General features: G+C 55.8%; 1 protein-coding gene across 1 annotated transcript in view; it reads right to left on the bottom strand.

Annotated features, from left to right (window-relative positions):
• LOC122366969 (E3 ubiquitin-protein ligase HECTD1-like) overlaps positions 1-23,060 on the bottom strand; it is a 66,224-nt gene that overhangs the window by 21,098 nt on the left and 22,066 nt on the right. The window contains exons 5-12 of the mRNA XM_043339679.1: positions 8,712-8,874; positions 7,571-7,733; positions 6,309-6,520; positions 4,131-4,247; positions 2,437-2,594; positions 1,552-1,781; positions 974-1,100; positions 431-622 (exon numbers count right to left, since the gene is read on the bottom strand). Coding sequence (XP_043195614.1) covers positions 431-622; positions 974-1,100; positions 1,552-1,781; positions 2,437-2,594; positions 4,131-4,247; positions 6,309-6,520; positions 7,571-7,733; positions 8,712-8,874 — 1,362 coding nt within the window. The remainder of the gene's footprint in view (positions 1-430; positions 623-973; positions 1,101-1,551; positions 1,782-2,436; positions 2,595-4,130; positions 4,248-6,308; positions 6,521-7,570; positions 7,734-8,711; positions 8,875-23,060) is intronic.

The raw sequence follows: 23,060 nt of genomic DNA, 5'->3' as shown, positions 1-23,060 counted from the left end.
AGGCTAGACCGGCCCGAACGCCTACAGTGCACCGGTCAGACAGATGATGAGACAAAAGATCAGGTCAGTCACAGGCCAGGAGCGGGGTCGAGCACATGTTCAGCTTCAGACCAAAGACAGAAGATGGCAGAATATGCGAATTGCGAGTACCTTCAGATGGCGGGTCACGTAGAGGATGGTAAGAAATCTAAAAAGTGGGGAAAAACGTATAATAAGAAAGTCTCTGAGCAGCTGAGCGCAACCATCGTGGCGTCCTACCCTACGCATCATTCATGCCTAACTCTCACACCCTCCACTGCCCTTTCTCCCTTCCCCCTGCCCATCCTCACCAGCCGGTCGGCGCAGGCGCCCAGGGAGGGCGGGCTGGCTGAGCGCAGCCCCACGTGCCTATCCCCTATCCAATAGCCTCTAGCTCGTCTCCCATACTCACCAGCCGGTCGGCGCAGGCGCCCAGTGAGGGCGGGCTGGCCGGCCGCGGCTCCGCGTCCTCGTCAGCTCCGGCCATCTGAGCCACCTTGGTGAACAGGCCCAGCCGGGCAAAGTGTTCGAGGAACGTGTCGGCGCCCTTCCTTAGCACGTCCTCGGTGATCTGTAGCGCCACCGCGTGGCCCTCGTCGTCGTCCTGAAGAAAACGCCAGAGGTTAGACAATGGAAGTCAGGTTATAACTGATTGCAATGCGAGGTCCGATACCAGATGTCTTATCAGTTGGTGTCAGGGACACCAGGAGTGTCAACGTTTTAATGTGTCTGTGTAAATATCGATGGCAGTCAATGCCAGTCATTTTACTGCTACGAAATAGAACGGTAGTTTAACCAGGTGATAATTATACAGATGGAGGCGGTCTGTAAAACTGCAAGGCTATAATCACTAGTCAAAATTACACGACTTGGGACTTCCCGCACTCCCCCAAAACTGGTAAGTCATAAGTTCCACCGGCACCACTGTTCAAGCTGAGCGCGGCGTCTGACCCACCTCGGCGTCCAGCACCATATCCAACACCTCCACGATGTTGCCGGCCAGGTCGCCCTGACACGTCTCCGTCAGCAGACTCGGCGATATGAAGTACAGCATCTTCCGCAGCAGGTTCAGTGACGACTTCCTGTGAGCGAAAGTCGGCCAAGGACGTCACAGGAGGGCAGGGAGATCGGAGCGGTGTTTTTGCGGAAACCGTATTAGAGCTGGGGCTGCCACAAATGGCGCACGGAAGACCTACAGCAGCGGACTGAATCGACAGCGCACACAAAAAAGACAGTGAGAGTCGTTGGGAGAAGGACGTAAACCTGTAATATGTAGAGGCAACCAACGTGGGACACGGATCAGGAACGACCAGGCACACCGATCACATCACGGCGACTGGATCTGGGTAAGGGACGGTCGGATATGCTATGAAGACCTATTGTGAAAAATGCACTTTCCACATTGAATTCTGCTGTTATGCAAAAATCCACCAAATATCAGCTGCAATAAATTCTGACACCAATTACAGACGTCATCATCCGACGTATGTCCTTCCTCCCCACCCTTCCCCTTCAATCTGTCGCTCCCCGCACCTGACGCTGGCCACCATGGTGTCCTTGAAGGTGCGGCAGAACATGGGCAGCAGCAGGCGCAGGTAGACGGGCGCCATGGCCGGGTCGCCGCGCGGCTCCTCACTGCGGCCGGGTTCCGCCGAGCCGCCGGCGCCGGCCGCAGAGTCGGTGCCCCCTCCGCCGCCGGTCGGCCGACGTTCCTTGTCGGCAGGCATCATCCACTCTCCGGGCGACTGTAGGATGGCTGCCACCTGTCGGAGAGAGCGGGAACTAAGCGGGACGGCGAGAGGCGGCCAGCCCGTCCCCACACGATCGCGCCGCTATCGGTGTTTATTTGTGTCCCGAACTGCGCGTGGGAATGGTTCAGCTGAAACGGAGGCTTGTCAGCGAGCACGCCGGCATCAAAGGCAGTCGACTGCCAACAAACAAACCGACAAAAATCCAATCGCGGAGTCGGGAAAGTTGGTTGACGGTCGAGACATCAAAGAAGTCACTGAAGCGGTAAATAAAACAGGCGATAAATGCCTCGGGAGACGACAAACGTGATCGTCTCTTGGTATTACCAGTGGTTGTTTTCCGAAGCCTAAGTCAATCAATATCACCACCCCGCCGAAAACTGCCGCTTCACTACATCCCTCTGCTCTCCTCCGCTCTAACCACAAAAATGCCTGACGGGAGCACGGTCCCGGCTACAAGACACACCACTAGCGGGCAACGCTATCCAACGACGCTCAACGGACATCGCACCGTTCAGCCATTCACAATTATTCATCACCCTCTAGTTAGTTCCTCATTTGGACATTACTTTGCATCTCAACTTTGTCCGCGAGTTCTGCCTTGAAACAAACCACCCCTAGTCGTGCCAGACTTAAACTCCACTTCTTCACGCGACGCCGTCACCCTTACCTCTCTATGCCCCTCGTCGTTGCGTTCTCGCGCCTTGTCGAGTGGCGTCTTGCTGTCCTCGTCTCGCAGGTCGGGGTTGGCCCCACACCGTAGCAGCACTTTGGCGATCGCAGGGCGGCCGAAACAGGCCGCATAGTGCAGCGATGACGACCTCTGACCTGGGGAGGGGGGAGGGCAGGGAGGTGGTCAGACGGGGTCAGCAGGGGGTCAGAGGGAGGTCAGAAGTCAGAGGAGTGGTTCAATTAGAGGTCAGAGCTGGTAGGTCAGGGGAAGATAAGATAAGAAAAGGAATCGGAGAATTGGTCAAGGAAGAAGTCAGATGGGGTCATCCACAGCCCGGAGCTGGGATGGGGAGCGAAGGTACGGGTAACACTGAACAACGATTCAATACTTTTTTTCCGTACCAATGTCGGATAATTTAGACGTCCACTACCCTCCAATTCTACTCCAGTTCCAACTCAGTCCATTTCAAATCCAGTCTTGTCCCGTCCGTTCCAGTTCATACCCGACCCCATTCCCGACGGCACCGCTTCCGTACCGGTGTGGCCGGAAGTGACGCCGTTAGCCGATCACACCACCCACCCCTGGAATGTCCGCCGCGCAGTATCTACGACGAGCGACGGCATACGGCGTCAGACTGGCACCGACCGCTCGGCCGTCGCTAAATCAGGCAGGCAGACTGCGCACAACACACGTGAGCCCATAGCGATACCTCCGGTGAAGTAAAATATCAGAAACTCATCACCAGGCTACAGAGTTCATTAACAGCGCAAGGTAGATCAATAAAGGTAATCATGAAACAGTGATAGTCTTTGCATGTAAGGCATCACCCGGCGATAGCGGCAACGCTCTGCCCAAGTCTCTGTTCACGTGTGGGGCGTATTTAGAGGATGTGGGTGTGAAGACTCACTGCTGTGCAACTAAGCTCTGTTTTCTCAGAGGCTAACTATACATATTCTTCTAAGGCTATTCAGTTTTCATAACTGCTCAAGACCAGACCCAGGGAGAATAATAGAATATACTTGAGGTATTCTGCTCGGGAAGTCTAACAGTCTCAGAACACTTAAAAGTTCGTCAACGGATACTCACATCCAAGCACGTCGGAACAAAATATCGCAACTTCGTCCGCGTTCGGAACAATGTTACTCAAAAAAATATTTATATTTTACTCGTAGCCACTCGCTTTCATACGCTCCCTTAGAGGCAACAGTAACGGTAAGACGATGCGTGTTGAGCCATAACTGTACGTATTTTATCAGAACCCGATCTGAAACCGTCTGCTGTTGGCCCGAGTCCGGGAATTACGCGCATAAAATGAAGCGGCAGCGCCTCAAGATAAAACTTGATATCCACTTTATTAGCCACAGTAATGGTGCATTATGAATTGGGCCCTACAAAATGGCAGAGCACTACGCTATGATGGAAAAGACGGCTCTACTGGTTTAAACAAACGGCATACAAGAAAACCTACCAATCATTTTGCTGTCATATAAGAGACAGCAAATCGCACCGTAGGGTCTCTCAGTAAGCGACTTATCCACTGAAGCTCTACAAACTACAAGGGATAAAAAGCAAATGCCAGTTACTAGAAAAGAAGCGAGCCCTCCCCCTCCATCATCACAGGGCCTCCCCAGCCAATCCCCCCTATACCGCCTGCCCATCCCCGGATCTGCCGTCGCGAGCGTCGTGCGTACCTCGGTTGACGTCGGCGCCCTTGTCGCAAAGGTACTCGACCATCTCCTGTGTGCCGAACGCCGCTGCCCAGTTGAGCAGCGTCTGGCCCACGTCGTCCATGAAGTTCACCTCGACACCTGGCGAGCGAGGAGACGGCGGAGGCGCATCAGTACGGGGTCAGCCACTACAGATACGGGCGACATGACAGCGGCAGAGGCTACAGGAGAGGGTAGGGGCCGCGCAGAGGCTACAGGGGGAGTAAACAACTGTTCCGTTAAGTCCTGAGTTGGCAGTTGTGTATCGTGCAATGCCATGCTGGAATGAATAGCTGAGATAATCTCCCTGATAGCAATACTTTTATTAACAAATTGAAGCGCTGAAGCATGGGATAAAAACAGTTTTACAGCAGTTTGGTAAAATGAGAAAGTTTAGCGCTAGAAGGAATGAGGCACCAAGGTGGATCAGTTTTGCAAACGCAAATTGTTTACAGCCTCACACCGCCCCGCACAGTATCTGTTACATAAGTTCATTATTCCCAAGAGTCTCGTGTGTCTCCAAAACACGTCGCTGACAGCCCGGCGGCGACATCTCAGACGGAGTCCGTCCCTGGCAGTGTTTACGGTCGCGCTGTCGCGGTGGGCAGTGACCTCGTTCCACCGTCGACCGGTCGATGACTGGTGGATGATCAATGTACGCCGTACGGTCGCACCGGCGGCAGGTCCCACCCCCGGGGTTTGACAGGTCAATGAGAGTCCAGGGTCCCAGGCGAGCCCGTAGCTGGGGCCTTCGCGCGACAGTGAAAATAGGCACCACTGTGTAACGGCTAACCAGACCCTTGGCCCGATAATACTCAATACACATTCCAAAATAAAAAGAATGGTATGCAGCTTAAGCTAGCATCAGCCGACGTAAGCGGCGGACCCCTCCCCAACTGCCCCCACTTGTGAGCCAACATACGGTATGCCGTCGATACACCCATTGGCATGCCATCGCCAAAGCGTAATCCTGGACCGTCTGTCCAGTTCCCTCCATTGAGTCGTGCCAGTGACGTTCACGGGTCAATGACCGTGTCCAGTCCGTCGCCAGGGAGGGGGGGGGGGGCACACGTGACTTCAAAGCAACACTTCAGTTCCCTACACATACACGTGGACACATGAAACACACAACGTAAGCACAACACTCAGCCTGTGAAAACTGTACGAAAACGTAACAGACCGCACTATTCCGGGTCTTCACAAACGATGATAGAGATAGCCACGGAAGACTACCAGGTACGCAGCTGTGCAAAGCTTATAAATTAAGAATATATTTCTACCCAAAAAGTCATGGATACTGGATAGCCCAAGGCGCAAATCCAATACCAAGGCGCAAAGTCCTATTGGCAGATCCCGGTGACAGTTCACAGCTTCTCCCTTTCGAGTTTCCCAACAGACAGCCTCCAGTGATCACCCCGTCCCCGCACCAGCCGCTCCACGTCAGCCGGGGGCACGTTTCACCGCCCGGCCCACACGTGCATCAGCCGCGTGCGGCGTGACATGAGCTGGTCAAAGTCCGTGATCGGGCCGGCCGGAGAAACAGCCCGCCATATGCGGCACTGGACGTCAGTGGCCCCTCCCCACGGCTGGTGGAGTCGAAAGGTGACGCGATTCACCAAAGAATACCACAGAGACGGAATCAGAGACATAAGGTAAAGCCTTTGCAGTGCCACTGGCGCCCAGCCAAGCGGGCGTATTACGTCACCGTTGAGCTACGGGGAAGTTGGAAACCAGACAACAGCCAGCGTCATCGTTTGTGTTATCGGTCACTGGCTGCGATCTGCAGTATGTAATGTCTACTCAACCCGGCCAAGACCGACCAAACAAACTCTCTGTGGTATGCAGACAGTGCGATAACTACTTACTCCCCAGGCTGAACCTCAGCAGTCAAGACATTCCCTCTCAATTCTCTCCCTACAGTCGCGCTGCTCAATAAACCAAGCTCCCCTACACTGCCAATAACACTCAAATGCCTTTCCAAATTGCCACTGCAACCCCCACTCCGTACCCCAACCGCAGCCATCCGTGCTTCCTCTCCTGCCCTCTGCCACTCACTACGGAGTTCCCAATTCCCACTACAGCCCCTCTCATCCACCCCTCTACCCTCTAGCACTGACTACATCCCCTCCCCTACCCACCCACCGCCCCCCCCCCCTCACTCACCGCCGCACTCGATGCTCTCGATGAGCGCGTCCGTGTCCTTGCTGCGGATACAGTCGATGAGCTGGCGGTGGCTCCGCTCTCCGGCCGAGTCCATCCGCCTCAGACCGGGCAGTCTGCCCGCCGAGCACACCCCCGTGCGAGGCAGCGCGTACCGACCCTCGAACAGCAGGATCAGCAGCAGGTCCACCAGGCGCATCGTGTCCAGCACGCATCTGAGGGTAGAAAACGGGGGCGGGTCAGAACACAAAGAACTGTTAAGACCGTTGGACAGAGTAAGATCCTGGAAACAAGAGGTTCCAGCGTTACCGAGTCTACCAACACCCCCGGGAATGCCACGGATGTTGTTGGTTGCAGTTGATAAACTGTAGCAGAGTAGAGTCCATGCTGCGGTCGACGGTCGTGCTGGGCCTCAATTCACATTAGGGCTGGATCATTTTGACATCGTTCACACCAGTCCACACCATTACATCGCAACGAATACATGCACATTCTCCCTGTTCCGCTATTCCCGCGGCCATCACCCAAGATGAACTATCGTGTTGTTGGGTTCACTGAAGGCTTCCGCAATGGCCTACTGCCACTTTCAAAGTCTCTCAGCACTCCCCACAGCATCGTCCCCTCCCGGCCCGTGCGAGTCACTGAACACTGACGGGCAAATCTGCCACAGAACGCCCAGGGAAATCAGGCGGTAAACGGGAGACGATCGACCGAATATTGTTCAGGGGAGAGAAGTGATTATCAATAGAGGGCGAAAGACGTCCCCTGATGAAGTCTCAGCATAAGCAGTGTCGGTCGATTTGCAGCCCACCGATACTGAGTAGTGGGTAGGATATAGTTCGTCCGGTCACCCAGGGTCGATAGACCGTGCCCCTGCATCCGCATCCTGACTATGACCGGCCGCCGAAAACGGTAGCAAATCTCTCTGATAGTTACGGGAACCTCCAGTGAGTCGGAGATCGAACTACATAGACAACTTTGTCACATAGTTTAAGAAGTATCTCTCCTTAACACCTCACACTTCAGGTAAAGTAAGGTCAGTTATATATTATACTGGGAAAAATACCGCAATGCAAAAACGAAGCCGGAAAGAAATTGTTCCGGAAACTGATCCTTCCTCTTGAGAGTGGATGTAAGACTGTGACGGCCTCCTGATGACATTTTGCTCCCTGACGGATTTCATGTGTCGTCCCGCTGACCTTTAGACTCCAGTCATGCCGTTCGACTGACCGTCAGGTATAAAGCCCGGTTGATCTCCCACTGACCTCTCGTCGCCCCTGAGGGCGCTCTGGATGGCCTCCGGCAGCTCGGAGCGCAGCAGGTCGTGTGTGATGCCCGGTGAGCCGCGACATAGCGTCGACAGCAGACTGATCACCGTCGACAGCGACTGAGACGACTTGGACTCGGGGGTCACTGACGGCGTGCCGCCTGCCGGAGGGAGGTCAGAGGTCACAGAGGGGGTAACAAGGGGTCACTGACGGCGTGCCGCCTGCCGGAGAGGTTAGAGGTCACAAAGGGCCACAGGAGGTTACACGGGGGATCACCGACGGCTTGCCGCCTGCCGGAGAGCTCAAAGGTCATACAACGGTCATGCAAGGGGTTACAGGGGTCACTGATGGCGTGCCACTTGTCGGAGAGGTCAGAGGTCACACACAGGGGTCACAGGGGGTTACAGGGGTCACTGACGGCGTGCTGCATGCCGGAGGGAGGTCAGAGGTCACAAAGGTCATACGGAGGTCATGCAGCGTCAAAGGGGGGTCGTGGGGGTACTATAGCCTACAAGAAGTGCGGGCACAATGACTTTGTAGAAGGGATATCATACAAGGACTAACGTTTTATCACCAAGTCCACACGTCACATAGGGAAGCCTACATCAGTCTACATTTCACTTTGTGCTCGCAATGCGTAACTGGTCAGTGGTCTTACTGGTTTCTATGCGACCGGCACTACATTCCTAACAAACATAGAATGAAGATTCAGGTGAAGATGCAAATGGGCAGAATCAGCCAAGTGTTTTGCACGCCCTTTCGGAAAAAGTTTGTTATGTCTAGACAACACGCTAGGACCATTTCCAAGTTTCCAATTAGTTACCCAACAAACAGCGCTCGCAGCCTTGGGAAAAACGGAGCGCTGTGCAGAAGCGCAAGGCTAGCTCGCATCCCGGGAGAGCTGGGGCCGAACAAAGTGTAGACAAACTGCCAGAACTCTGGGACCATTATCGACTGCCCAGTCCCACGAACGGGTACGAGGCAGCAGTAAAATAAACGACGGAAGCTTCAGTTTTTCTTCTGGGCCACGTAAGTATTCGCTAACGAGGTATTTTCCGCATTCCCTCCCCTCTCTCTCTCTCTCTCTCTCTCTCCCTCTCTCTCTCTCTCCTCCCTCTCCCTCCCTCCCCACACCCACCAGCTCCAGCGGCGGCGCTGCCGGCTCCGGGCTGTCCAACAGTGCGCAGCCGGGCCAGCAGTTCGTCAACCAGGCCGTGCTGGGCCAGCGGAGCCGGGTCGATCCCGCGCCGGGTGTACCGGTCGGCCAGCGAGGCGAAACAGCGCAGCGAGCCGTCAGCCACCTGTCGGATAGAGACGGACAGTGGTCAGAGGGTGGTCAGAGGGTGGTCAGAGGGTGGTCAGGTGGTTAGTCAAACAGTCGAAGCGGTTAGATGTCACAGTGGTCACATGTCAATTATATAGTGTTGATGTATGTTGCACAGCAGTTGCGACGCAAGAGGCGACTGAGGATGAGCACGGGCAAGACGCTGGCAGACAACGGTAATGGATAGCGGCACACTCCATATACAGGCGCAGGTGAGCAGGATATGGCAGAGGGTTTATAGTGGTAGACAGTCATATCGGGACAGGGGGCAGCTATCCAGTCCCATATCACGTCAGAAAATATCACGTTAGAAAAGATCAGCAACGTCAGATCAGTCACAGGTAAGCGGTACAGAGCTGGGATCAGCAGCGATCACCGCCATACTTCAGCTCGTCAGGCCGGACAGAACACCCCTCCCCCTGAACAGACAGTCGGGCTGGGCTAACAATGCATGCCGCGGTACGGTGGTTTCAGGTCAGCGAGCCCGGAGACGAGCGGCGCCCGGCAGAGTGGCAGCTGCCGACACTCAGTGCTGGTGTAAAAACGCCGTCCGGTAGCGGCGGCTCTGAGCGGCCTCTGTCTCAGTAAGACTCGCTTACTAGTCGCGGAGTGGACTACGCCCGCCCAGGTGTGTAAAGGAAAACGGTTCTGTGTTGTGGTTATAACACACAGAGTTGAAACAAAGGCAGCGTCGAGGGCGCGATAGTGGACACTGAGGCTCGGAAATGACCGTTCACAGCTACTGAGAACAGGAAGCAATCTGCGTCTGTTTTCAATTACCGGCACAACACCAGATACCAGTATCAGGCGCAAATACACAGAGCAGCCTCACCACGCGGCTATCAGCTATCAAAGCACTGCGACTGCATTCCTGTAACGTTCCAAATGGATCCTGACTGACGCTCTGGGACAGCGAGGCCAAATACACTCAACTAAACATCGATCGATTCAACCACGTGTTTCCCACCACCGAGCAGATAGCACAGATTTATGTCACGATCTGTGATCTCTAAGGATGCCTGAATGTGAGATACGCCCACAGGGTACTATACTCCGTTAGTTAATTGGGGTTTATGGGCGCGTCGTGCTATGTGGGCAGTGCCTGTAGAAGCGTAGCTCCCTCAGCCAGCGGCAACGACATGAGCAGAAAGTATCCTCGGCCACGGCCAAAGCTAGCCAGCCCAGTCCTACTCGGAAGCCGCTGGCCTGCGTTCGGCACCGAAGCTCTCTCGGTGTCCGTCAGACTGCTGACGAGGCACTGTCAAATACGAGCGGTTCTGGTGGCTGGCCGCAGCGGCGTGCGGCGGTGACCGCGCCAACTGGGTCGGCAGCCGTCGAGGCGGACGGCGGGAGGGAGGAGCCGGTCCAAAACTAACCCCTCTCCTCTCCTTCGACAAGCGATCAACCAGCGTTCACTGCATACGTCTGCAATATTGTGCATGCCTAGCATAGGCGACGGAACGGGGAGGGCACCGGGGCACTGTGCCCCCTTTGATTTTGGCATTTTAACATTAGCCCTATGGGCGTTGCATGGAAAGAATGGGACCAAAAGTCGGCAGTGCCCCCCCCCCCCCCCCCCTTGATTGAAGGTGTTCCGCCGCTACTGATGCCTAGTAGAGATATGAGCCAGCAACTGACTCCCTCACCTTATCGAATCAACCGCCACGTTCTTTACCTTATATGTTCATTTATTTCAGCTTGAAAGCGCCATTTAATCGCACATAGCTTGGACTAAATTTAGCCATCCTACAAATCATATCATCTGTCAAATTGCCAGCCGCCAACAGTCCAAAGTTTCCCCAGTCCCGGTGGGCCGGCGGTAGCCAACTGCCGGCCAGTTCCGCCATTCATTCTCAGTCACCTCCAGCACCCGTCAGGCCCCGCCACCGCCGGCTCCGGTACCGAGCGAGGCCATCCGTCATCGCCCTGGATCCGTCACCGCGCGCCTGCAGGCCGCCGTCCGGTGCGCTCGATTCGGTCGATCCACGTGCGTTACAGCTGACTGCCCAATGTCACCAGTCTGTACCGGCGCGGACCAGAGAGGCCGAACAAAGACGTCTGGCGGGCGCGGGGGCGGTACACCGTGCGCCAGCTGCCAGGCTCTCGGACGGACCTCTCGCTCGGTCAACAGGCGTGTTTATCCGGCAAACAGTGCCCCGGGACGCCGGGCACGGCAGAGTGGCCGGGGGAGCACGACCGAGGGTCGAGAGCGCATCCGGGGCAGATGGCGACCCGGGTACGTGTTCAGGGCAAACGACTGTTTCCGTCAGTCCATCTGTCTGATGACACACCGAACAAGAACTCATTCCATCTCCGTCTCTATCCACATGGCGACGGTAACGTTACCTGGGGCGACAGAGCGGTACGGTCGCCATTCTCAGCACACAGTGGGTCGGCTGGGAACGATTGTCCGGCGTCCCGGCCGCCTGCAGCGGCTCGGCTGGGGACCAGATAACGGTGTGGTGGCACGTCCTGCCGGCCAGAGCTGCACGAACCGGCCCGGCCCGGCCCACAGCGCAGCTCAGGCCGGCGCACTCAACCCGGCAGTTCAGCCCGGCGCACCCAACCCGGCAGCTGCAGCTGGCGCGGCTAAAATCGGCAGCTCGAACCTGAGACAGTCGGCAATACATTGCATGGGAGACAAGCGCCTGTTATGGGAGACAGACAGGCGCTTCCGCAGCCAGCAGCTCAGCCGCCCACTGAGACCAACTGCTGCTGAGTGCTGAGACGCCAGCTGCTAAGACGTTGAGACGCCCAGCCGTCGAGACGCTCGGACGCTAACCCGTCCGTTGGCTACCGCTGAGCGCGTTGACCCGTTACATGACCCGGTGCCCCAGCCTACCTCGGTCCACATATCTCGGAACCCGTCTCACGCCGCCGCCAGTCCGCCGGGCATATGAAATCAAACGCTCGATCGGCCGGTCTATTTTAGAGCCGGTGCTGCAGGCCGGGTCCATGTGAATGGGAATGGGAGCTGCTGGGCCGGCTGTTGCTACGTGAGATCAGTGCATTGTCGTTCGACTCGCATGGAATGCTGCGATATTATATTGCGCAGAGATATTCAAATAGCGTTCAGAGGCGTTCGGAAGTTCAAACGGGCCGGATTGCATGCCTCCTAGCCGAACTTGCTTGCATTAGCAGCCAGGGACTTCCCAGTGTCCATATGTCAGATCCTGACTTTGATGAGCATGTCAAGCAAGAAGAAAGTAAAATTTTCAGCTCCGACTCACGTCCAACTTAAAGTGACCACAGGGCATTTGAGCATCTCCGCGCCGTTTCGGATTCACAATTCTCGGTCTGAGCCATCAGCCTCCATTGCTGTGCTTTCCAGCCACGTGCCTGATTCCTCTCTCTCGGCTCTTCCCATCGTCTAATCTGAGCTCGCCCTCTGCTAGTTTCGCTCCGGCTCGCCCTCTCCCATCTCACCAGCCCCTCTCCCTTCCATTCAGTATGCCACATACCGCCAGTGTGTGCCGCCCGGCTCGGCCTCGCGCGTCGCGGAGCGGAGCGGCAGACACGGACAAAAGATGCGGGCACGATCCATCATGGGCAGCGTCCCCTGCGCTGCGCCGGGCCGTCAGCTGGTCTCTCGCAGCGCCCCAAACTGGCGAGCCGGGCCGTTCTCCACAACATCGGGCCATGGCGCAGCTGTCACCGCCCTGAGCCAGTCTCAACAACCGAACAACAGTCAGAACGGCGCGTCCCATCGATTCTGACCAATCGACGTGCGCCACACATAAATGAACGATGAATGCGTAAGTTACCGATGGAATTAGACCACTTCACTGGCAGCGTCATGCATGTTTCACATGAAAATGGCTAAACCCTGCGAGGGTTTCGTAATGCAATCGTCGTCCATGGCACCATATAAGGTCACAGAGGCGCACATGTCCTGGAAGCACCGAGCGGCGTAGAAGGCAATGACGCGTATATTGGGCTATGCTATATTTAAGCTTCAGCGAACACCGCCGATACTGTCTGATTTCATCGCACGCCTCCGTAGTCCGTACAATTTCGTGGAAGACGATAATTAGAAGTGAGATGGGTAATTGCTTCAGGCCTGGGATGCTGGCACCTTCAGAAATGGAAATGTTAGAAGTTGCTATAAAGCAATTAAAGTGGTTCGCTTATCAAATGTCTGCATTGCGCTTTTTAGACTAAAAGGTTACATGGGCTCTACGTTGCCCGATCTGAACCAAAAAAGCGTCGCAGAACGCGTCGCAATCAAAATACGCCAATGGTCATTGGTCATATCCCTTCCCGAGTTTATTCCCGAAATGACGCTGGATCTCAATGATAGCTTGAGGGATCGCAGGACGCACGAAAGGTCAACGTTACTCCGCTTAGGCTGGATTTCACAGCTTCTGTCCTTCACACCCAAAGCTAACGCCAGTTAGAAGCATACGTTGGCAAGACGGAGTTTTAACTTCCATGGCTGACGGCAGTTTGAGGCTTGAGCCTGGCCTCGCCACAGACTCACAGCAGACACCCAGACGCCGGCCGGCCGACCCAGCCCGCCGGGTCCGTCCTCACAAACCCAGCCGAGCCGTGGTACGCTGACGACCGGTCCAGCCCGGTTCGACAGACCGACCGTCAGCTGACGACAGCTCTCCGCTCAGCGCGCGGGAACGGGACAAAGGCACAGAGCCAGTGCCGCCCGCCCGTCCGGCCGGCACGTGATCGACACGTGACTGAAATGGGCCGCAGGCGTGTCACGCGCGGCACGAGCTCGTTTGGTCATCTCGTGGGAGGAGGTGGGTCCGAGCGTGAGGCACTGAAGGCTGGAGCTCCATCGGTTTGTTATAGGCAGAGGTGATCATGACCGGAGCGTCGCCTTCAGTGTTCAAACGCCTAGTCAAGAGCCCCAAAGCTTCAAAAGAGTGAAGTCTTTGTAATTCAGTTTTCAGTAATGCACTGGTTAAATCACTTCACGGCAGCCAGCCGCCCAAGCCGGCTCGCTACGAAAGCAGTCCGTTTGCATACTAACCAAGATCATGAAGCAGGTATGGACAGTCACGGGTCACCAGCCGACCATGACCAGCGGTCACCTGTCAGCGGCCCAGCGGTCACCTGTCAGCGGCCAGCGGCCAGCGATCGGCAGCCAGCGGCCGGCGGCCAGCAGCGGTCAGCGGTCAGCGCTCGACGGCAGAGCCCGGCCAGCGCACTGTGGGGACTTTGTCCATCCTAGCACGACTTTATTCATATCGCACCCTACGCTACTTTTACTAGCTTTATTTCGCCTTCAAATGGTTGGGCTAATGGTTACTGATCCCAGACAACATGGTTGGCTCCCTTGTTGCATCCAGGTTGCATCCACCCCTCCCCCACCCCTCGCCATAGACTTAGCGCTAAGTCGTCTTCGGCTAGCAATGCATCGTGGGCGTGGAAGCGTTCAAGAAGTGGAATGGAGCTACAATTGTTTTTAGAAATAGTATTTGCTCATGTTTAGCCCAATAATCAAAAGGCATTCCGGACTTAGCCTTGTGAAGCCTTGCACTTGAAGGGGAGGGGGTCGAACAGATCCTCCCCCTCGGTTTTTCGCAACTAACTCAAGCAAAACGTGGTGGAACGCGACGAAACTTTCTATACATTGGAGTCGGCCAATTTTATACATGAACTGAAAAGTTCATGACCTTGACTTTCATAAGTTTTGACATATGACCTGTTTCTCCCGACCAGGTTAGGCTGCTATCGATTTGGCGCATGTGAGCGCACATTATCGGCGCTTGTTGTGGTTGCTAACGCTCCAACATATGAAATGCTGTTTGTTCCTGGCATTTGTAAGGTCATGTGAAGGTTAGGTCGAGGTCATTTAGCTTAGATGACCTTAGTTAACCTTTCTCAGTAAGTATTTTTCTAGATGAGTGCTTGGAGATAATTTCGAATTTAACACCTGTTAAAACCTTTGATAAGAAGTTTTGGTGCTTACGTAACCTGTTACGAAGCCATTAGTAGTGATTGACACCTGCCTACTATGGATAGGCGGCAGGGCACCTAATTGTCGAGCCTAGCCTGACCCGACCTTGCATGAAAAAGATCATCATTGATCAAAACTAACATGAAATTCGTGATCACCACCCCGAAAACCTACACCCCCACTTTACGAAGTTATATCAGTTTTCGATTTGCCTATATCAAAGCTCCATAACTGAAGTTCATAAGGTGAACATTGCCTGTAGGAGCCAGTAATGTAGACGCAGCGTTGCAACAGCGTTGTTGTTTTATCCAAAAACAATATTTGGCGATGGAAAATAACAAGGTCAACATGGCATCACCCCCTCCCTCCCTCCTCCCAACCCCTACTGACCGGAAACCCCTCAGACGGTGTGCCGCGGTTGGGTAACCCGCCGCGGCGCGGCCCGGCGGGGCGTAAGAAACCACACGTCACCGTCTGCTTTGACGTCTCATAGTGACTGGTTTAGGCGAATTTCGGCAAAAAATGAGAGTTGCCCCCGATGCAGAAATTATTGGAGAACATTTTGATATGTGTTTCCACACGTACCACCAGGTATCAAACTTAGTAGGGTAACTGTTTGCTGATTCAACTCCCGGAATCAAAAGCATTTTAACATTTTTAGCATTTCCTTCGAAAATGATACCTTTGGTTGTTTTTTTGGAAATTTTCGTGTATACCATCATCTTCCTAATTAAGCACAGATAATAGAAACATATCGCAACTTTAAGCTGCTGTTCAGGGAAACGAGTGAGCGGGCGTTTCATTGTCATGTGCTTTTTCGCTATATCCGGGAAGCAGGACGCTGGTCAGCACAATGCTACACTTTGAGAGGTATTTTGAGGTGTAAGCAATCGTTTTTGAAAGGATTTAAGGTCGGGTATGGATGCACTGGGCAATTCTACGTGAAATGGATGACAAAAAAGTGGATATCAAAATACTCGTATTTGCCACTTATGTCGTGCTAGGATGGCATAAGTCCCCACGGTGCAGCGGGGCAGTGGGCCAGGCTCAGCGGTGACCGCGCTGCGCGGGTCAAGGCCGGCGCAGGGGCGCAGTTGGCACCGGCGCCGCGCCACCTGTCAGGACGGCCGGACGAAGAGCACGGCCGCCCGGTCCACCGACCGCGGCACACGCTCAAGGCTGACCCCCCCCCCCCCTCACCCAGTGACCTCTGCCGTGGACTGTACCGTGTCGGGCGGCCGGCCAACCCCTCCCCCTCCCCTCCTCCCCCGCCAGCCGCGCGCCGGACGACACCCGAGCTGCAGCTCCCCGACACACGAGCGGCCGCAGCCCGGCCCTACTTAGCGTCAATGGAATGGAGACACGTCGGGACACCCAAAACGGTGTGCTGAGAGTGGGGGGTCCGACCGACCAAGAATGCGTCCAGCGTCAGCTGACAATTTGTGGGTATGTAGAGTGCAATGCGTTTGTAGGTGGTCGGCACATCACAAGTCCCCGACCAGTATTATTCTACAATTCAAGCCACCTTAGGAGCATTGGCAGAGTAGGCACCTATGACCTAACAGCAACATTTTTGGTACGAAATAATGTTTCGCAACAAATCATTCGTTAGTTTTGACCGTGGAAAGTAACTATGGGGCAAAATAACACCATTCGAAATACGCGCAGGGGCGTGACCGTCTTCGAGCAGCACTCTGCACTCTGCAGTTCAACCTCTACCCCATCCCACCCGAGCCAATGCATTGTGAGCGCGCGCCCTGCCTCACGGTCGCTGGCAGCAGCACGTCTCTGTGACGTCACAGCACGGCCGATTCATGGCCAACACCGCCACCGGGGCCCGCGTCATAACAGTGGAGCGGAAAAACTACAGATTACGCCAATTCGCACGTCAGTGCAGCCTGCCAAGTCCGATACGACGCTAAAAACAAGCTTATATCTCAGCTAACACAATGAAGCCATAAATTTACAGTTCGCAGTCGCTATCCATCACGGCATAGCCCTGCCCCGCGTGCCTGGTTATTTTCGTGAGGCGGTACCGATATACTCGCCCCGCAGTGGCGGTCGCATGTGGAGCACGGCCCGTGCGAGCGCCGGGCAGGTGCCAGTCCAAACATCTGGTCTCTCCCAGCGACCCTAGGCACCGAGCGACCGGACAAAGAGCGACTCCGGCAGCGGTACCGACAGAGGCGGCGGGGCGGGTCTGACGAGGCTGATACTCAAAGGTCACACACTCAGCAAGTCAGCAGCCTGCTGAGTGCTGACACCGTCAATGTAGCCGTGGTCTGACCGCCGCTGTCTGGAGCGCGCTATCGTCATGTAGCGGCACCGCGCTGTGTTATGATACAGCTCGCCGTGGTGTGTAGCGGCGCGGCACGGCGCAGCGGGGGTAACGGACACCAAAGGTCACGAGTTCATGTGTTGATTCGTGTGGCTGTCATGTGAGCCCGCCTGATCTGAAATCCGCTCACTGCAGCGCGGCTGAGTGACGTTCTTTGTATCGTACCGCGTCGTGTTTGCGTTGTCGTTCGCTACGCCGCCTATCTTGCTATAAAAGCACGGTATGCAGTTTGTATGTGCGCACCCACACTGATATGGCGTATCGCACACACACACGGCTGCCACCCACAGAAACACTAGCCGCCGGGTAACACAGACTGACGCCGATCTGCCGTTCATTTTCCGATAACCTCGACCAGAGACGGGTGACATTACCGGTCGGTGGCAGGATCGGACAGACACGACTGTCATATCTGACCCTCATCTGACGCATACAGTGACAGACAGAACTGCTGAAGGTCTTCCACTTCTCAGACCACCTGCATCACTGTCCATCAGATACCACCCTTGAAGCCCCAGGTATGAGCGATAGATACTGGTAAAGCTACCACCAAGGTGACAGGCGCTAACTATTTCAAAATTGTATTCTAGTAGACTCGTCACTCATCTATTGAAGCCCATATTGCGATCAATTCAGTTATATCCAGCAACGATTACGGAAGTCTCTCTGCAGCGGATTGTAGCCGGCTCAACAAAACCACGTCACCACACTGGCAACGCAGTGGCAACAATGCACAACGCAGTATCAGCACCAGGGTACGCCACTCGCCAGCTAGCGCTGCAAAGGCCTGCTGGCGCCGCAGCCCCGTGCGCTGACGAGTGTATGACGACAGTTTCGCATCCGAAACGTCATCCACCCCACCGCCGCGCTGACGCCAGACGATCTGACCAGCGAGGGGAGCGGCGCCTACCCTGTTCGATTCTGTCAGATCACCCCGTGAGTCACCCTCGACACGTCGAGACTTGACAGCTTCTGGAATTTTCTCTATTAACGCCATTGGCGTGAATGAGCCTTATCGTTGACTAGCGCAAACTGCGTAGTGAGTATGTCGTTATCAAATTGATAAGCAGCCGTCAGTTGTTGATTTCCTTACTTTGGCTGCGGGATTTCAAGATAGTAGCCGCATAACTTCTAACTCGCAGACAAGCCGTCATGAAAGCCCGATTTGCACCTGGCGATCACCTCATCCACTGCCCGTCTGAACTGCAGGCATCCGAGCACTCCCCACACCCATGGCGTGGCCTTGAGAGCACACCGAGTCCAGGGAGGTCCCCCTGCTTTGCCGCCGCGCCATGGAGGCTCCCTGCGGTGAGCCCCACGCGTGATGGCGTCCCCTGCCGAGTCGCGCATAGCGAGCCTGCGGTGGAGAGGCCCGAGACGCCCAGAGCCGCCAGCGCCCGCTAAATCTGGGTAAAGCACGTAATCCAGGTAGAAACTAGACCATCTCAAACAGGGCATTTCTCTCCTGATCCGACGTCCAGCGGTGTGTCGGTCAGCGGACAGAGACAGAGCGGGTCACCAGGAGCCAGGACAGAGCGGCAGAGAGCGCCGCGTCGGACCGGCTTTCACGGACGACACGGCGGCTCACGCGGCCAGGATGTGGTGTCAGCTGGCGGCCCGTTTAGAAAGTGAGCGCGGCTGGCGATCCGCCGCCGGCCAAGCGGTCAGCCTCCGCAGCTCCACCGAGCTATCCGCGACGGTGCCGACGACGGTGCCGACGGCTGTTCCGTCCGTTCATCTCCGTCCGACGAACCATCGATCGGCGAGCCTGGCCGTCCCGGCGGCGAGCGAGCGCTGCCGCCATGACCCACTTCCGGGCCGGGGCACGTGCCGAAAAGGTTCGCACGGCTTCCCGGTGGCGATGGTGGTGAAGTCGGAACCGACCGTCCTCCGGTAATGGAGCTATCAGCGGCGGTAGATCGACCACGGTGGACGAGCACATGTGTTAATGTCGTGATGCATCATATCCATCGACCCCGCGGGCTAATCCTACATCCATCGGTCATGCATGTCGGCGCGATGAGACAGCGCTCGGCTCAGGTAGAGATCGGCGCCAGCTAGAATCAGCACCGGGATCAGCGCTGACCGAAGCAACACCAGGATCAGTACTGAGCGGATCAGGGTGAGATCAGCATGGGGATTGGATCAGCGCTGAGGACTGGCGCTGTTGACCAGCACCTGGCGTAGGTATCACGTGTCGGTGAAACGAACACCCTCAGCGACTACAGCGGGTAGATACAGGCGTTCAGGTGTGGGGCCATCACTGTTGACTGCCACAACAACGCGATAGAACAGAGCGCTGGTGACTCATGCCATAGTAACGTGACTCACTGCATCATCAAACAGAGACCTGCAGCGAGCCCCTCCCGATGGCAGATTTCAGCGACGTGTCACGACATAGCACGGGTAACAGAGGCCGGGCGGACGGGTGGACGGGAGACATTCCCATTCCCACGTCACAACCGCAAACGTGACGACACCAGCCCACGGATGACGTCACAGCTTGAAAGCAAGTGCGTCGATCTCACCACTTCAACAAAACACTGCAGCGCAGGCAATGCAGCAATACGCCACACGACACAACGCACATGGTACGGCATTAAAAAATATAATGCATGATCATAACGATACAATGCATGGCATGGCGGGCGATCGCCTCCGTCCGGCAGCCCGACTCACTCACTTCTCAAACTTCCAACAGCCAAACAAGTCCAGCCGGAGGCACCCTCAGTTGGTGCCAGTTAAAGCAGACGCGGCCGTTGGGTCTGTCCGGCCCTCACGTACCCAGACACCCACTCTCAGCGTCACCAGGCCAGTGCACCAGGCGGAACGTCATAGACAGGTGGCTGCTGAGTGCTGACGCGAGGTGACAATGACGCGACTGACGCATCAGCTGGAACGCGCTCAGGTCTGTCCAACGGGCTCAAAGCAGCAGTTGGGCCGGCACGGACGGTCCATCGCCACATGGACAGCTCATGCCTTATACGTAGGGTGGCTACGTTGGCACGAAGTGATACCACAACACCGATATAGGAGAAATCATAGACACCGTCGCCAGCCGCAGCCGAATAGGGAGAAGGAAAGTCGATAACACGCCTCGAGTCCGTACAGCCGAGAACAATTATGGGGATGGAAATGTGCACACCAGTGACTTAGGTATTGTAAATTCTAGATCATCTAAAAATGGTATAAACCAAGGCCAACTACCGCTTAAAAAAACATCAATGCATCCTAGCTGTAAAAATTATACAACGTGCCCACGTGTAGCCGACACCTCGCTCCGAATCTTCCTCCCGGTATGGCTACCCACGCACAGTGCCTACACCGTTAGCACGTGGGCCGGCGTGCAGCACAGTCCACTCCAAACTCGGCCAGTCAGCCTCAACACCGGGCGAGCCGCATACCCGGAGCTGCACGTGCTGTGCCGAGGTGCGTGGGTCGCAGCGCGCAGGCCGCGGCGGGAGACGGACGGGCAAGAGGGCGGAAAGACAGGCAAGACAGGCGGACGGGTAGGTGGCAGGACCACAGACAGGACAGGAAGCGGCGACCGCGATAGCTCTTCCAATATGCAGATAGGGCCATCAGTAAGGCCTGCAGGTCGCTAGGACGCCTGATAGCTCACGATGACTCACTCACACGTGGGACGGGTTGGTTAACGTTTTAAGGGCACAGCTACAGTCTGGAGTTCTTTCACAACCAATAAGAGCAGACTCAGCCCGCAACATTCACATGCTTTTTCCTGCTCCGACTGAATATACCAAGCTCGCCCTGATGCAGGGAAGAACGACGACGAGATGTTACTACTGCGACCATAAGCATGCTGTAAAATGCCTATAGCTGTCGCGAGGCAGCATTATCTACACATCACCATACGCCGACCCCTGTAGCTAGGCGCGCCGCACAGGACGGCCATGCAGCCAGGGACGGCCGGCGGCCTCGCGTGCACCGGGACCGGTCGGCCGGCGGCTCGGCCGCGGCGTGGTCGATGCTGCCACGGCGGCTCCTAATCCGACCCAAGTTCAGCCGAGTCGTGACAGTCGGCTGACACATCACGACTCATTCCGTCCCGACGACTGCCTACTAACTCGCGCCGGCCAGTCATGAAATGATACCGCCCAGTCGGGGCAGGGACATATCACCGTCCAGTCTCAGTTTATCCGAAAAGATATTTTAAAAATTAAATATAACTAAATTAGCCCTTCCGTATTTCGGGGTCTTCTATTTCGCTGAAGCCAAAGGTCTTGCCAAAACAAATTCGCCCAACACCGTGCACCTCTGTCCAGCACGAGACCAAAGGTCGCGTCAGACACGAGTCAGCTCGAGTTAGGTCGGGTCGGATCCGGTCAGGCTAGGCGAAGCTCGGCACGCCAGGCATGTTGATGAACACAGCAGGGCCGACGCTCCTCTATTGATTACTGAGCACTGGAATGCACCGACCCGCCGTGCCACCGCTCCCCATTTACTGGCAATGTCACCGGCGGAATCCGTGAAATGGTCCCGGTGAAAGTCACCTTTTCAGAATGTCTCCGACCACAGCTTCCACGGACGCCGGCGAGCGGAGACGACGACGAGGGCCTCGCAAAATATGAGAGCCGAGCATAGCAGCATCATTACGGAGCTATCTTAAAACCCAGCACCGCGATAATTCAGCTGAATATGCTGCCGGTTTTATAGCTCGGGCACGCATTCTCACAAAGGTCATACGATGTCGCAAAGGTCGACGCGGTAGAAGTGAATGGCTTCCTGGCCAAGATCACGAAACACATTTAACCACGATGGGTGGGAGCTTTAATACGAAAAATCACTATCAAGCTAGTATATCGCCATCACTATATCAACCTTCCCCTAACGCTGACACTCGATACCACTCAGAAACAACTCTACGCCACCGCTTGTAGCGACTGGCGGGCTGCTACGTCTGGCGTGGAGCGGTGGTCTGATTTCGCGAGCCGTATGCGGCGCCAGGGTCACCGTCACCTCGCTCCCAGTGCCATGACACAGAAACACCGCGCGACACAGGCGGTTAGCCTGTCGGGTGCCCCGATCGGGACAGCCCGTATGCACGCCTGCCTCTGTCTGTATGTGTGTCTGTTCGGTTCGCCGCAGCAAAATACATTTGTTAGCAGCACAGTGACATTTTTGTGCATATTTGAGATGCTAACAATGCGTTCTTCATCGGATGAGAGCACGTTTTTGTCGGTTTTCACCCGGATTCTGACTCAATGACAGGGTGGAACAGTCGAGAGTGGAACAGACCACCCACATCCAGCTCCAGAAACTAGACAGCGCGGCTGACAACGCGTCTCAGCCGAGCGCCCCTCCCCGGCCCTCCAACAATAATTTCAGGCCGACACCTGCTGACCTCCCTGACCTCTGTGACCTCTGCGACCTCCGCTGACCTCCACTGACCCTGTCAGAACGAGGCCGCCCCATCTGGGACCGTGCGCCCGCCACTGCGAGCAGCGCGGAGTCAGCCGGACTCACGGCGCCCACGATATATGGTCCGTGCCAACAGGCAGTACGTGAACGGCCTGATCTGAAGTAGAAAGCGTGTAGCGGCCGGCCCGCCGCCTCAGCTAGACAGGTGCATCAAATACACCGGATCAAGTCGTCACCGTCATCCCTGTCATCGTCATCATCGTCAAAACCATCGTCAGACCATCGTCATCATACGGATGCAGAATACCGTCGCATGTAGCCGCATATGAATCAGAATCCATTCCCCGCACCGTTCCGCGTCCTACACCACGACCACAACATTCCCCCCCCTCCCCCCCGCGCGGTCACTCCTGCGGACGGAGCCAGCGCCGAGTCATGCCGGCTCAACACCTTCCCGTGCAGCCTCGCCCAAAGGAAGCCGTTCCCGACACCCACACATTCCCAACAGTGACTCTCAGCCACGCCACAA

This window comes from Amphibalanus amphitrite, unplaced genomic scaffold, assembly GCF_019059575.1.
Source record: "Amphibalanus amphitrite isolate SeventyFive unplaced genomic scaffold, NRLGWU_Aamphi_draft 000842F_arrow, whole genome shotgun sequence".
Taxonomy (NCBI): domain Eukaryota; kingdom Metazoa; phylum Arthropoda; class Thecostraca; order Balanomorpha; family Balanidae; genus Amphibalanus; species Amphibalanus amphitrite.
This window is presented reverse-complemented; position numbering and strand designations above follow the sequence as displayed.